This window comes from Bombina bombina, chromosome 1 (assembly GCF_027579735.1).
Source record: "Bombina bombina isolate aBomBom1 chromosome 1, aBomBom1.pri, whole genome shotgun sequence".
Lineage (NCBI taxonomy): Eukaryota > Metazoa > Chordata > Amphibia > Anura > Bombinatoridae > Bombina > Bombina bombina.
The window spans coordinates 419663732-419681329 of NC_069499.1; the positions used below are offsets into that span (position 1 = coordinate 419663732).

General features: G+C 40.7%; 1 protein-coding gene across 1 annotated transcript in view; it reads right to left on the reverse strand.

Annotated features, from left to right (window-relative positions):
- PLA2R1 (phospholipase A2 receptor 1) overlaps nt 1-17598 on the reverse strand; it is a 528401-nt gene that overhangs the window by 492243 nt on the left and 18560 nt on the right. The window contains exon 2 of the mRNA XM_053698351.1: nt 9347-9724. Within this exon, the coding sequence (XP_053554326.1) occupies nt 9347-9724 (378 nt within the window). The remainder of the gene's footprint in view (nt 1-9346; nt 9725-17598) is intronic.

The following is a 17598-nucleotide window of genomic DNA, read 5'->3' on the forward strand; positions in this document are numbered from 1 at the left end:
GTATATTTGTCTTTATTTTAACTAGGAAGTAATTAAATCGTTAATAACTATTTAATAACTATTCTACCTAGTTAAAATAAATGCAACGTTGCCTGTAAAATAAATATAAACCCTAACGGCTAGATTTAGAGTTTTGTCGGTAACGACCCGCGTAGCTAACGCCGGCTTTTTTCTGGCCGCACCATAAAAATAACTCTGGTATTGAGAGTCCACAGAATCGCTGCGTTAGGCTCCAAAAAAGGAGCGTAGAGCATTTTTAACGCAGCTTCAACTCTCGATACCAGAGTTGCTTACGGACGCGGCCAGCCTCAAAAACGTGCTCGTGCACGATTCCCCCATAGGAAACAATGGGGCTGTTTGAGCTGAAAAAAAACCTAACACCTGCAAAAAAGCCGCGTTCAGCTCCTAACGCAGCCCCATTGTTTCCTATGGGGAAACACTTCCTACGTCTGCACCTAACACCCTAACATGTACCCCGAGTCTAAACACCCCTAGCCTTACACTTATTAACCCCTAATCTTCCGCCCCCGCTATCGCTGACCCCTGCATATTATTTTTAACCCCTAATCTGCCGCTCCGTAAACCACCGCTACTTACATTATCCTTATGTACCCCTAATCTGCTGTCCCTAACACCGCCGACCCCTATATTATATTTATTAACCCCTAATCTGCCCCCCTCAACGTCGCCTCCACCTGCCTACACTTATTAACCCCTAATCTGCCGAGCGGACCGCACCGCTACTATAATAAAGTTATTAACCCCTAATCCGCATCACTAACCCTATAATAAATAGTATTAACCCCTAATCTGCCCTCCCTAACATCGCCGACACCTAACTTCAAACATTAACCCCTAATCTGCCGACCGGAGCTCACCGCTATTCTCATAAATGTATTAACCCCTAAAGCTAAGTCTAACCCTAACACTAACACCCCCCTAAGTTAAATATAATTTAAATCTAACAAAATTAATTAACTCTTATTAAATAAATTATTCCTATTTAAAGCTAAATACTTACCTGTAAAATAAACCCTAATATAGCTACAATATAAATTATAATTATATTTATTTTACAGGCAACTTTGTAATTATTTTAACCAGGTACAATAGCTATTAAATAGTTACCTAGTTAAAATAATTACAAAATTACCTGTAAAATAAATCCTAACCTAAGTTACAATTAAACCTAACACTATACTATCATTAAATTAATTAAATAAAATACCTACAATTACCTACAATTAAACCTAACACTACACTATCAATAAATAAATTAAATACAATTCCTACAAATAACTACAATGAAATAAACTAACTAAAGTACAAAAAATAAAAAAGAACTAAGTTACAAAAAATAAAAAAATATTTACAAACATAAGAAAAATATTACAACAATTTTAAACTAATTACACCTACTCTAAGCCCCCTAATAAAATAACAAAGACCCCCAAAATAACAAAATGCCCTACCCTATTCTAAATTACTACATTTCAAAGCTCTTTTACCTTACCAGCCCTGAACAGGGCCCTTTGCGGGGCATGCCCCAAGAAATTCAGCTCTTTTGCCTGTAAAAAAAAACATACAATACCCCCCCAACATTACAACCCACCACCCACATACCCCTAATCTAACCCAAACCCCCCTTAAATAAACCTAACACTAAGCCCTGAAGATCTTCCTACCTTGTCTTCACCATACCAGGTTCACCGATCGGTCCAGAAGACCTCCTCCGATGTCCTGATCCAAGCCCAAGCGGGGGGCTGAAGAGGTCCATGATCCGGCTGAAGTCTTCATCCAAGCAGGAGCTGAAGAGGTCCATGATCCGGCTGAAGTCTTCATCCAAGTGGGAGCTGAAGAGGTCCATGATCCGGATGAAGTCTTCTATCAACGGCATCTTCAATCTTCTTTCTTCCGGATCCATCTTGCAGACCTCCGACGCGGAACATCCTCTTCTCCCGACGCCTACTAGCCGAATGACGGTTCCTTTAAGGGACGTCATCCAAGATGGCGTCCCTCGAATTCCGATTGGCTGATAGGATTCTATCAGCCAATCGGAATTAAGGTAGGAATATTCTGATTGGCTGATGGAATCAGCCAATCAGAATCAAGTTCAAGCCGATTGAGCTCGCATTCTATTGGCTGTTCCGATCAGCCAATAGAATGCGAGCTCAATCTGATTGGCTGATTGGATCAGCCAATCTAATTGATCTTGATTCTGATTGGCTGATTCCATCAGCCAATCAGAATATTCCTACCTTAATTCCGATTGGCTGATAGAATCCTATCAGCCAATCGGAATTCGAGGGACGACATCTTGGATGACGTCCCTTAAAGGAACCGTCATTCGGCTAGTAGGTGTCGGGAGAAGAGGATGTTCTGCGTCGGAGGTCTGCAAGATGGATCCGGAAGAAAGAAGATTGAAGATGCCATTGATAGAAGACTTCATCCGGATCATGGACCTCTTCAGCTCCCGCTTGGATGAAGACTTCAGCCGGATCATGGACCTCTTCAGCTCCCGCTTGGATGAAGACTTCAGCCGGATCATGGACCTCTTCAGCCCCCCGCTTGGGCTTGGATCAGGACATCGGAGGAGCTCTTCTGGACCAATCGGTGAACCTGGTATGGTGAAGACAAGGTAGGAAGATCTTCAGGGGCTTAGTGTTAGGTTTATTTAAGGGGGGTTTGGGTTAGATTAGGGGTATGTGGGTGGTGGGTTGTAATGTTGGGGGGGGTATTGTATGTTTTTTTTTTACAGGCAAAAGAGCTGAATTTCTTGGGGCATGCCCCGCAAAGGGCCCTGTTCAGGGCTGGTAAGGTAAAAGAGCTTTGAAATGTAGTAATTTAGAATAGGGTAGGGCATTTTGTTATTTTGGGGGTATTTGTTATTTTATTAGGGGGCTTAGAGTAGGTGTAATTAGTTTAAAATTGTTGTAATATTTTTCTTATGTTTGTAAATATTTTTTTATTTTTTGTAACTTAGTTCTTTTTTATTTTTTGTACTTTAGTTAGTTTATTTCATTGTAGTTATTTTTAGGAATTGTATTTAATTTATTTATTGATAGTGTAGTGTTAGGTTTAATTGTAGGTAATTGTAGGTATTTTATTTAATTAATTTAATGGTAGTATAGTGTTAGGTTTAATTGTAACTTAGGTTAGGATTTATTTTACAGGTAATTTTGTAATTATTTTAACTAGGTAACTATTTAATAGCTATTGTACCTGGTTAAAATAATTATAAAGTTGCCTGTAAAATAAATATTAATCCTAAAATAGCTACAATGTAATTATAATTTATATTGTAGCTATATTAGGATTTATTTTACAGGTAAGTATTTAGCTTTAAATAGGAATCATTTATTTAATAAGAGTTAATTAATTTCGTTAGATTTAAATTATATTTAACTTAGGGGGGTGTTAGTGTTAGGGTTAGACTTAGCTTTAGGGGTTAATACATTTATTATCGTAGCGGTGAGCTCCGGTCGGCAGATTAGGGGTTAATGTTTGAAGTTAGGTGTCGGCGATGTTAGGGAGGGCAGATTAGGGGTTAATACTATTTATTATAGGGTTAGTCGCCGCCAGCTACCTACAATAATTAACCCCTAATCTGCCGACCGCAAAGCGCCGCCACCTACATTATAGCTATGTACCCCTAATCTGCTGCCCCTAACACCGCCGACCCCTATATTATTATGGTTTTTTTTATGTCTTATGGTATTTCATGTATGTTGTATTTCTTCTAACAACCTCAATAAAAACTTTATTTAAAAAAAAATAATAAAAAAAAATACCCAACCTCTAGAGGACACTGAATGAAAAAAAAAACAGGAGGGTACAGGAGGCGTACCCTATACTGATGGCACCACAGCCTGCAGAACCTTTTTTTTTATAAAACTTTGCAAAAGTAAGGAAGACCAAGTTGCCACCTTACAAATCTGCTCCATAGAAGCCTCATTCTTAAAGGCCCAAGAAGAGGCCACAGCTCTAGTCGAGTGAGCTGTAATCCTCTGAGAAAGCGTGTGTCCCGCTGTCTCATATGCCAGACGGATCTTACTCCTCAACCAAATGGATTGAGAAGTGGCAGGGGCCCTTTGCCCCCTGCGCTTCCCTGAATATGCTACGAATAAAGACGAAGTCTGCCTGAACTCCTTTGTGGTCTAAAGATAAAACTTCAAAGCTGGAACCACGTCCAGAATATGAAGTAACCTCTCCTTCGAAGAAGAAGGGTTATGACACAAAGAAGGATCTACAATTTCCTGATTGATGTTGCGACTCGACACCACCTTGGGAAGGAATCCCAATCCAAAGAACAGCCTTGCCAGCATGAAAAACTAAGTGGGGAGGCTCACATTGCAAGGCCGCCAACTCAGAGACTCTGCGTGCCGATGCAATAGCCAGCAATAACAAGACTTTCCATAAAAGAACCTTGATATCAAGGGAATGCATAGGCTCAAACGGAGCCCTCTGCAAGACCGTAAAAAACAGGTTTAAGCTCCAAGGAGGAGCAGGATTCCTGAAGACAGGCCTGATCCTAACCAGGGCCTGAACAAAGTACTGAATGTCAGTTAGCTCCGCAAGCTTCTTATGCAACAGTACAGATAAAGCCAAGATAAGTCCCCTTAGGGAACTGGTGGCAAGACTCTTATCCAGACCATCCTGTAGAAAGGCCAAAATCCTGTATACCCTGACCTTATGCCAGGGATATCCTCGTTCCTCACACCAGGATAAGTAGTCCTCCACACCTTGTGGTAGATGCATCGAGTGACCGGCTTCCTAGCCTGAACGAGAGTGTCAATCACTTTTTTGGAAAATCCTCTCTTGGCTAAGACTAGTCGTTAAATCTCCACGCAGTCAGTCTCAGGGAATCGAGATTTTGATGAAGAAAAGGACCTTGAACTAGCAGATCCCTGGGACAAGGTAACCTCCACGGCGGAGATGACAACATCGCCACCAGATCCGCAAACCACGTCCTCCGTGGCCATGACGGAGCAATCTGAATAGCTGAAGCTACTTCTACTCAAGGTAGAAGAGGCAACGGAGGAAATATGTAAATTAGGTTGAAGTCCCAGGGTACCGCCAAGGCATCTATCAGCTCCGCATGTGGATCCCTGGATCTTGACCCGTATCTGAGTAGCTTGTAATTGAGTCTGGATGCCATGAGATCTATCACCGGCGTCCCCCATCTGCTGCAAATCTCTGTGAACATCTTGGGGTGAAGAGACCATTCCCCTGGATGAAACTACTGTCTGCTCAGAAAATCCGCTTCCCAGTTGTCCACACCCGGAATGTGGATCACTGAGAGTGAGCAATTGTGAGTCTATGCCCATTCCAGAATCCGAGATACTTCCCTCATGGCTAGGGAACTTCTCGCCCCCCCCCTGGTGGTTTCTGTAAGCCACCGAGGTAATGTTGTCCAATTGGAATCTGATGAATCGGGACGACCCCAGAGGGGGCAAGCTCGAAGTTCCAAAATATTTATAGGTAGACTCTACTCCTCTCAAGTCCATGTGCCCGGTGCCTTTCTGGCACCCCAGACAGCTCCCCATCCTGATTGACTTGCATCCGTGGTTACAATCTCCCAGGATGGATTAAAAAAGGATGTCCCCTGTGACAACTGCCCTGGTCAGCAAAATGTACCTGATCATCTCCATCTTGAATGATAGCACTGACAAAAACCTGTTTATGGCCTTTAGGTCCAGAATTGGACGAAACTTGCCCTCCTTCTTTGGGACAACGAAAAGGTTTGAATAATACCCAAGACCTCTTTCTGCCGGAGGGACTGCGACAAATACTCCGAGAGATGAGAGATCCCTCACACACCCCAGGAAGGTGTCTCTCTTTTCTGGTCTTGAAGGTATGTTTGACAGGAGGAACCTGCCTCGAGGCGGATATGATTTGAAACCTATCCTGTAACCCTGGGCCATGACCTCCCGAACCCACAGGTCTATAACGTCTCTTCTCCAGGCCCCCACAAAAAGAGATAGTCTGCCCCCTACCTGATCCAAGTACGAATCGGGGGCCGCCCCTTCATGCGGATTTTGACTCGGTGGGCTTCTTGTTCTGCTCGGACTTGTTCCAAGAGTTAGCTGGTTTCCAAGATACCTTGGATTTTTCAGAGTTTGCGGCCGGCTGCTGGCACTGAGACTTGTCCGTACGAAAGGGACAAAAAGTTGTCCCCTTAGGCTTGGCCTTCTTATCCTGAGGAAAGAAGGCACCCTTGCCACCCATGAACGTAGAAATGATAGAATCCAGGCTCGGGCCAAACAATACTTTCCCCTTGAATGGCAGGGAAAGCAATCGACCACAACATTTCAGCAGACCACAACTTTAGCCACAGAGGCCTCTGGGCTAAAACAGAAAAACCTGATGTCTTAGCATTCAGGTGAATGATCTGTATGTTAGCATCACAAATGAACAAATGCGCTACCCTTAAGGCCTTGATTCGTACTAGAATCTTGTTGAGGGGAGTCTCCACCTCGACCATTGCTGATAAAGCGTCACACCAGTAGGTAGCTGCACCAGCCACCACCGTGTCCACCGCCGCCGGTTGGAAAACGAATACTTTGAATTGGAAGATACTCCGCAACATGGACGCCATCTTCTTATCCATGGGTTCCTTGAAAGAGGAGCTATCTTCTAGCGGAATAGTCGTTCTCTTGGCGAGCATGGAGATAGCACCATCCATCCTTAGGCACGGTTCCCCACAGTTCAAGCTGGGCGTCCGGAACAGGGAAAAGCTTTTTAAAAGAATAAGATGGGGGGGGGGGGGGAGGACGAACCAAGTTTCTCCCATTCATTCTTAATAATGTTAGCCATCTTGACCGGAACCGGGAAGACCTGAGGCACTACCCTGTCCTCATAAAACCTATCCAGTTTAGGGATTGAAGGTTCCTCCGGTCTGTAACTGATCAGCGAATTCTGGAGGCCAAAGGGCTCCTCCCGCAGGAGGATTAGTAGTGCCCTGGTGAACTGCATGTGTAATCAGAGATGCTTGTAGGGAACACACCTCGCGGGGCGGAGAAGGAGAACCGTCAGAGGTGGACGGCTCAGTCATACTAAATACTTTATTCTTTGTAGATATAGCAATAGTGTCAAAGCATGTGGAACAGAGTTGTGCCGGCAGTTCGACTGGAACCTCCTCACAATATACACAGTTAATAGGTTTAGATAAAGAGGGAGTATCCTATAACATATCCATAACTTGCGCCTTTATTATGGACTTGATCAAATTATAAATGGCACCTTTATATCCCAATGGCAGGTTGAGAAAGAGGAAGTTACAAAGGCCACACCCGGTCACATGGAGTGCCATGCAGGACCGCCCCTGCACTCGGGAGAGAGACGCGCCAAAAAAGTCTGCCTCAATCTCTCGCTATTGAACTGACTGTTCCACACTGACAGAGCCTCATCTCACACAAGTGCAGCAGAAAACACAATAAACAACATTATGCATAATAAAATCCCCCCTGTTCAATAATCCCCTTCCGAGGGTATTACCCTAGTTTCTATAAAGATAAAAGGAGCCACAGTGTGACCCTGTCTTCCTGCGTTATCATATATGTATAAATAAATGAAACAATCTTACCAGAATCAACGCCGTGGAACAGGAACACGGCCCTTCATGTGTGAGAGGGTAGTAGCACCGCTCCTGACATGGACTTGAGAGAAGAAAAGCAGGCAGCGAAACTCATCAACGCTGATTGTTCATGGATCTGTTATACTGAGTCGGGATGGGTTCGCAGAAAGACTTTCCCTGCATCTCCAGACTTTAACATTCACCCATGCTCTCACTGAGAGGCTGACAGGACTACTTAAAACTCCAGTCCCATTTCGAAGAGTACTACCCCCCATAAGAGACTACTCCGAATCTTCTGACACTTCTCTGCCAGCCTCCTGTGATGAAAGGCAAAGAATGACTGGGGGATGAGGAGAGTGGGGGAGGTATTTAAGCCTTTGACTAGGGTGTCTTTGTTCTTATTTTCCACAAATAATGAATAAAGCAGTGGACTCTCCTCCCATGAAGATGGAAATATGTAGGGTAGGTATTTATAACCTTAACTGAGACACAACATTTCCCCTCAAATAAAACCTAACACCCAAAGGAACCCATGTGTGATACTCCATTGGTAATTCCATCTATAAACTGTTATTTAAACCTTTGTAGGCACTTTTAGAATGCTGAGGGAGGATTGTGAAGTTCTCAAGAGGAGTTGTATATTCATTTAATTTTTTCTAGCAAGGTTTTATGGACATCAATGGAACTGTGTTGAGGCTCCTTGGATACTGTAAATTATTTTTAAATATAAGAATGTCATGAGATCAGTTTGGCACTGGCAGAACATAAATCCATCCCATTTTCCACTCAAGATTAGTTATGTATTATATTTTGCTGTTTCTCAGATCAATGGGTCAACATTTCTCTGTTTTTGTGATAGCTAGTTCATCAATAAGAGTTATCGAGTTAATCCAATGCAATTTGCAATGCAATATATGTGCTCTCTTTTAAAGAAAAAAAAATACTGGCTTGCTAAATATTTGGTTGTAATGTAGGAATGGCATAGGCCAAATGTTGCAACATACACACACACACAGGCACACACAAGTACATACACACACAAGAACATACACATACACACACACACACACAAGTACATACACACACAAGAACATACACACACATGCACACACATACACACAGACACAAGTACATACATACACAAACAAGTACATACACACACAAGAACATACACATACACACACACAGGCACACACAAGTGCATACACACACAAGAACATACATATACACACACACATACACAGGCACACACAAGTACATACACACTCAATAACATACACATATACACACACAGCCACACACAAACACAGAAGTACATACACACACAGATACACACACACAAGTACATACATACACACACAAGCACACACACAAGTACATACACACACAAGTACACACACACATAAGCACCAACACACACACAAACACATACACAAGTACATACACACACAATCACACACACACAAACATACAAACAAGTACATACACATACACACAAGTACATACTTACACACACAAGTACATACACACACAAGTACACACACAGACATAAGCACACACACACAAGTACATACACACACAAGCACACACACAAACATACAAACAAGTACATACACACACACAAACACACACACAGACATAAGCACACACACACAAACAGACAAGTACATACACACAAACATACAAACAAGTACATATACACACACACACACAAACATTCACACACACATAAACTCACACACACACACACAAACGTATACAAATATTTACCTTGAGAGTAATGGTCACAAAAACTTTCATCATGTGACATGTACCGATGCCACTTATGTTCTGATTGCTTCTTAGCTACGACTTTCCCATTTTCAGGAACAACTCTGTAGTGATCAGCAGCAATTAACATGTCATTGCTACATTGCCAAGCCATTATATGCTTTGAATCACATTCAAACATCTCTAATGGTCTATCTGGGGGGGTAATATTTAGTCCCATGCAGCTGCTGTTTCCTATATTAAAGAGAATCCCTCCAGATCCCCATTTCCACAGCATATTATTGGAAAGAAGCTTGCAGTCTTTCATGTGAAGTCCTAATGAGTCCAATGTAACACACATATTGAGCGTTCTGCTTTCCATTATAAATATGCCTTTACCTGTAAATACACAACATTAAAAGGGTGAATTACATTTTATGCTTATTTTGCTGTGCGCACAGTTGGAATTTCTTTCTTTAAAAATATTTTTTTTATTTCAACGAAAAAATTACATTAATTATTTACACTTGAGGAATAATGTATAAGAATAAAATCTACTTTAAACATTTCTATTTGCATTTCCTAACTCATCCCTTACTTAATTGTGAGTCACATACATTCTACTCAGGACCCCAGTTACTTACCTAAGCGCAGCAATCAGAAGGCTAGTAGCAAAAATCAACATTGTGCTGTGAGGAGAGCTGTTAGTGCAGCTGGACTGTAGAGCTGAACCGAAGAGAGAAGGCATTGCGCAGTGGATAGCGAGGGGTGTGCTATGAGTCTGAAGAGGCTTCAGAAAGGCACACTGAGTTTAGCGCACTGGATCTGCAGGCTTCTCCTTGTAACATGACGGACAATGATACCTGCGCTAAAAGTAGCACTATTTGAAACCAGGAAGTAGAAAGTGACCTTGCAGTGGTTTTGGCACCAAGAAGTATCGGGACATGTTAAAATGCCCCTGCTAACACCAGTCAGGTCCTTGATTATTCACATGGATGTCCTGGCGTTTTTGTCTCTAAACTACTTATCTGGCTTTGAACCTTCATCATAACATCCTGATTTACACTGCAAGCCTTATCCTTTTCAGTACCCTGAATTTTGTACTGATCTACTGGCTTCTTACTACAGAAACAGAACTTTTGACTACTCTTTTACCTGCTTCTTCTGCTCTGACATTTGGATCCTGATGGATACTCTGGTACTGAACTTCAACCTGGCCTTTTTACTATTCTTCTGGAATATCCCTGAGGGCTGATGCTTATTTCTGCTCATTTGCTGTTGACCATGGCCTGTTCATGACACATGTATTCATCACATCTCCTGCACTATTGTTTCCAGTTAATCAACAAGGTAAATCCCTTATTGCCTTATATAAGCTCTATATTTTAGCCACACTATTGTTATTATTATTTTTTATTATTATCGGCTATTTCTAGCACGCCAACAGATTCCGCAGCACTATAAGCATAAGCGGAATACAAGGAAACATTTATAGGGATCAAACGGGTAGAGGGCATTGCCAGGAGTCGCACTGTAGTAGTCAGCTCTAAAGAAGGTGATCTACCATCAGCATGGCTCTTAGGCTTACATGCTAAGGGGGTTCAAGGGGATAGCAATGGGGAGGAGGAACTGGTATAAAGAAAGGTTAGTGTAGGTTCTTCCTCAGTAACAGGGGAGAAAGAGCTAAATTTATGGCTATGTGGGTTGTGGTTGATTGAGAGCATTTGAGGGGGTGACAGAATGGAAGTATGTTGAGAGCTGATTTCGTATCTGATGGAGTCAATTTTGTTATTGAAGTGGCTGGCAAAGTCTTGAGCTGACAGAGAAGTTGTATTAGGAGGTGGGGTGGGCGCAGAAGAGTATTGAAAGTGGAAAAACAGATGTTTTGGGTTTGAAGAAAGAGTAGAGATAAGAGTAGAGAAGAAATGTTGCTTATAGAGATTGTGAATGTAAACTTAAATCATTTACCTAAAGTGAAATGATAGAAGTTAAAAAATGAATGAGAGTTTCATTCATGAAATCTTTAGGATATACTTATCTTCAGCGCTATTTCACTATAAACGCTACACGAATAAGTTCTGAAGCTCCGGTCGCCATTTTCATCAATTGATTGACAGATGACTCATCTGCAATCAACTAATCGTTGATTGCAGATGAGTCATCTGTCAATGCTGATGAGTCATCTGTCAATCAATTGATGAAAATGGGGACCGGAGCTTCAGTTCTTATCCGTGTAGCGTTTATAGTGAAATAGCTCTGAAGATAAGTATATCCTAAAGATTTCATGAATGAAACTCTCATTCATTTTTTTACTTCTATCATTTCACTTTAGGTAAACGATTTAACTTTACATTCACTTTAAGGGCAGAATAGTAGGAGTTCAAAATTAACTTGTAATGACGGAAATCAGCTGAACTCCGAGATTTTCTCCAGTGCCACTCAGCAGTACGGGAACATCTGCGTAGGTACCGTTACAGAGGAGTATGCCAGGGCTGAGGATGAGTGTGTGATTTCCGAGCTATTGTATGAGGGGCCAGATTGTCAAGGACCGATGTAAGGGTGGAATTATAGTGGCAGATAGATTGGTCAGGGCAGGAAAAGGAGGAGATGGACGATAAGAGAGGTTTGAGGGAATTAGCAAGCTGTTGCTGATTTCCTTACAGCATGACACTCGCCACCAGCCTTCGGATTAGCGTGCCCCTTACAGCACTAAGGTAAGTACCTGAAACCCTGGCAATTATCTCAATGTTTTTTTCTTACAATGGGATGAAGATGGCTCGCTCTAGGAAATAGCGCCCTCCAACCTTGTCTCATTCTATCTTTCCCTGTCATGTCTTAAAGGGACATGAAACTCATACATTTTTTTGATGATTTAGGTAGAACATACCATTTTAAAAAAACTTTCCAGTTTACTTCTATTATCAAATTTGCTTCATTCTCTTGGTATCATTTGTTAAATGAGCAGCAATGCACTTCTGGTTTCTAACTGAACACATGGGTGAGCCAATGACAATCAGTATACATATGCAGCCACCAATCAGCAGCTAGAACCTAGGTTTTTTGCTGCTCCTGAGCTTACCTAGATAAACTTTTCAGCAAAGGATAACAAGAGAGGGAAGCTAATTAAATAATATAAGTAAATTGGAAAGTTGTTTAAAATTACATGCTCTTTCTGAATCATTGAAGAAGAAAAAAATTGTGTTTCATGTCCCTTTAACTTACTTGTAACCCATGTATAGCACTGCAGGATCTATAACCCTTATTGTAAATAAAGATTATGATAATAATAAATGTACACTGATCTATACCATTCTTAGTTAAATTAATAATCATTCCTAAAACTCCAAAAATGTCTACCATGCATACAAAAGAGCACTATTAGAACATTAAGATAGTAACATAGTAGATGAGGTTGAAAAAAGACAGAAGTTCATTGAGATCAACCTATACAAATCTTAATATACTTACAAAAAGCTCTAGTAAATTAATCCCATTATAAACGGTGACCCATTTAACACAAGCAATCATATCCCTGAATTCTGTTTCTAGCCAGAAATGTATCTAAACCATTTTTTAATGTATCTAAGGTATTGGCATTTACTACCTCCTCATGTAATGAGTTCCACAATTCGATTGCTTTTATAGTGAAAAAATGTTTACGTTGCAGGAGATTAAATCTCCTTTCCTTCAGCCTTAAATTCTGACCCCTTGTCAAAAATATGTTTTAGCTTCTGCCATCTCTGTATATGGGCCATAAATATATTTATATAAAGTAGTCATGTCAACTCTCAAGCACCTTTTTTTCTAGAGAAAACAGACCCAGTTTGGCAAACATATCCTTATAGCTTAAATTCTCCATTCCCCCTATTAGTTTTGTGGCCCTTCTCTGAACTTTTTCTAAGTCTGCATTGTCTTTTTTTGAGATCGGTCCTCAGAATTGCACTCCATACTCAAGGTGACAAGGTGAGGTCTTACCAGGGATTTATATAGTGACAGAATTATGCTTTCCTCCCAAGCATCACTACCTCTTTTAATACATGCTAGTATCTTATTAGCCTTAGAAGCCGCTGCCCTGCATTGTGTGCCAATCTTTAGCTTGTTATCTTTTTTTTTTTTTTAAATATTATTCGTTTATTGAGGTTTTTCATAAACACAAAAGTACATAACAATGCTATAACATGTGTAACAGCTTTTTCATAAAGCATATTCCATTGGTATATTAAATACAGAAAAAGTACAAAATTAATACTAGAATGTGAGCATCTGAAACCTCCATTTTTCATTTAGTTGTTTTAAATAGCTATTTTAGGACTAATGAGCCGGTCTCATTTGGACCAGTTGATTTAGGTAACACTAGTAAACCTAGTTAGTCCAGTTTATGACCCTCTTGGGTCTATTGATACACAATAATGAAAGTTCAACAGCGGGTAAGCACCACTTGAGGCTTTACGCCAAAAATTTAAATAGAAGATAGCAATAGAGGTAAAGGGAACATTTAAGTTCTAAGCTGGATGTAGCCCACTGGGGGGCTCATGTTGGTGTATGGGGGGAGGGGTTATTAATATAAGGAGATATACAATAATTAAACAAACTGAAGATTTGTAATAACAATCGTTCAGGTTATTCCATTCTGAGCTAAGACAGAATTGCAGGGTGTCAGCAGTGTAGATGGAGTTGTAACTAAATTAAAATGTCTGTAAATATTGTAATACAAGGAATTAAAGGCAAACGGTCTCCGTGTTTACAGTATTAGGGTTTTTCCCACTCTCGCCGGCAGAGAGAAGAAACGTAGAGCCTTTTATGAGCTATTGAGACATATGGAATATGAATGCATATATTAGCTAAATTACCATTCGCCATGAAAGTAATGGTCATATGCAAGTTTAAAGGCCCATTAAAGTTCCTATCCTAAATGGAGATGTGTAATATATAGTAGCTAAGACTGTCTAGTCTGTCCCGGCCGCAGACAGCCAGACAGTTGCTCCATATGCTATATGCAGTAATATAATGCCCGCAAGGGAATTGATGAAGCAATCTAATGAGGATATAACCTACAATGTCCTATTAGGATAGTGGTAATAACTAATGAGAAGTATAAGTAGTCAGAATTGTAGACACGCTATCCCAAACAGAGAGGTCATATCGGAGAGAGGCCATTGACATAACAGTAATGCATGGCTGCATAGATATTTTGTAGAGTAGCTCTGGGTAACAAGGTAACAGATATCATACTGAATTAGGAGAAAATGAGAGACCACAATATAATCCTGTATGTATATATCCCTTAATCAGGTGTTATAGGCTGAAAATAACTGGCAATTCTTATAATGCTGGTTCTGATCGACCTGCATGGATGAATATTAGTGCTGAACTTAAAACAATCAATCTCTCATATGGAAGGAAACCAGACTAACATACTGAACTAGTATAATACAATAGGTGAACATTAAAACCACAGATGTTTAAATGCAAGAACAGTTTAGTAAATAATGCAGTTTTCCTATGCATGCTGTGTGGGCTTGCCGTGATGTTACCCAATGCCACAGACCAGAAACAATGATACCAGTTCAGATTCTTCATCCCCGGTATAAACAGGTCTCAGTTGACCCAATGAAACTAATGTCTCACGTCCTTTAGTCCCTTGTGGTCTAAGATACAGATTGCCTTTCAGGGGATCTCTTTGAACTCTCGCCACTAACAGTAGCTGGCTTTCGTCGGCATCAACGACAGCATCCACACTACCTTGCTTCAGGAGGTTGGCCTCAATAATTCAAGTATCTGGAAGGCAGAGTTCCATGCTAGGGCCGCGTCGTTGATCATACCGTTGCTGCTTGTAGTGTAGATGCTACCTAGTTCACACATAGATAATGCAGAGTTTAAAACCATGTCACCACACCCAAGCTGTATCCAGTGGTTCTCCTTTTTGACAACCGTGAGGAGAGCGGCTTGTGTAGTCTGTGTCTGCAGCAAATTGGCTCTGTTCTCCACCATCTTGCTTGTAGTGTCCTCTCCTAAAGTGCATGATGCTCTAATTATAAGCACAAGTTCAAGAAAGTTATTTTGCATCTGAAGCGCTTTCTTAGAGAGGAGCACCCGTATCTCATTCATGTTCAATGGGTATGTAGTTTCGGCTTCGGTCGGAGTGAAAGTAAGTCGGCTATAGTGGAAGCAGGACTGCGTATCTCGCCACCTAAAGCACAAAAGCCCCCTCCATTTGATGCCACAATAAATTAGACTAGTCGCAATGTTCGACTTAGGGTGCTCTTTAGTCAAGGATTAGTCGTTGGTAATTGGTATGCTAAGATAGCTTGTTTCTTTGCCATAAATATATATTTAATTTGCCACAAGCAAGGAGCTTAAGAAATATGCATCTGGTTCCCTCGGCTGTTGGCTCCGCCCCCAGCTTGTTATCTTTCACTACTCCCAAATCCCTTTCCTAAGTAGCATCTCCTGAGTACAGTGATACCACCCATGTATAGGTGTGTCGGTGTGTTATTTTTCACACACATTGTAATTTAGACATGGATTCTCCGTTCATGTTATGTGTTACTGCCAAAAAACACCTCAATATGTGTTCAACAACATCTCCTGAGTACAGTGATACCACCCATGTATAGGTGTGTCAGGTTCTCTGGGGGCTAAAGTCCTTAATTTTAGGGGGCGCATTCCAGTTTTTCAACTTGGAATTTTCACATCTGTCATCATGCACCCATGTCCTATTTGGGGCATTTCTGAAGCCGGCCAATGAAATTTACCCCATCAAACCACATATTTTTGAAAAGTAGATACCCTAGGGTATTTCAAATGCTGGTATTTTAACACTTTCCATGCACTAATTCAACCACCAGTCATTGTCAAACCTTTGGGTATTAATTTTTTTGTGTTATTTTTCATACACATTGTACTTTAGGCATGGATTCTCAGTTCCTGTTATGTGTTACTGCCAAAAAACACCTCAATATGTGTTCAACATCTCCTGAGTACAGTGATACCACCCAGGTATAGGTGTGTCGGGTTCTCTGGGGGCTAAAGGCCTTATTTTTAGGGGGCACATTCCAGTTTTTCAACTTGGAATTTTCACGTCATCATGCACCCATGTCCTATTTGGGACATTTCTGAAGCTGGCCAATGAAATTTACCCCCATCAAAGCATATATTTTTGAAAAGTAGACACCCTAGGGTATTTCAAATGCTGGTATTTTAACACTTTCCATGCACTAATTCAACCACCAGTCTTTGTCAATCTTTTGGGTAGTTATTTTTTGTGTTATTTTTCACACACATTGTACTTTAGGCATGGATTCTCAGTTCCTGTTATGTGTTACTGCCAAAAAAAACCTCAATATGTGTTCAACAACATCTCCTGAGTACAGTGATTCCACCCATGTATAGGTGTGTCTAATTGGAACATTTCACATCACCCATGTACTAATTGGGACATTTCTGAAGCAGGCCAATGTAATTTACCCACATTAAACCATATATTTTTGAAAAGTAGACGCCCTAGGGTATTTTAAATGCTGGTATTTTAACACTTTCCATGCACTAATTCAACCACCAGTCTTTGTCAAACTTTTGGCTAGTCATTTTTTTTCTGTTATTTTTCACACACATTGTACTTTAGGCATGGATTCTCAGTTCCTGTTATGTGTTACTGACAAAAAACACCTCAATATGTGTTCAACAACATCACCTGAGTACAGTGATACCACCCATGTATAGGTGTGTTTGTTTCTCTGGGGGATAAAATGCCTTTTATTTAGTGGGCGCATTCCTGTTTTTCAAATTGGAATTTTCACATCTGTCATCATGAACCTATGTCCTATTTGGGACATTTCTGAATCCGGCCAATAAAATGTACCCCCATCAAACCATATATTTTTGAAAAGTAGACATCCTATGGTATTTCAAATGCTGGTATTTTAACACTTTCCATGCACTAATTCAACCACCAGTCTTTGTCAAACTATTGGGCATTAATTTTGTTGTGTTATTTTTCACACACATTGTACTTTAGACATGGATTCTCAGCTCCTGTTATGTGTTACTGCCAAAGAAGACCCCAATATGTATTCACCAACATCTCCTGAGTACAGTGATACCACCTATGCATAGGTTTGTTGGCTTGTTTGGGGGGTGCAATGCCAAATGTCTGACATGCGTTTGTGATTTTTTTTTCAAATTTAACATATTTTCTTTGCCTAGTTTTTTTTACATACCCCAATTTTTTTTGTTTTCCATGAATGTGCATATATTAGAAAAGTTGACACCCA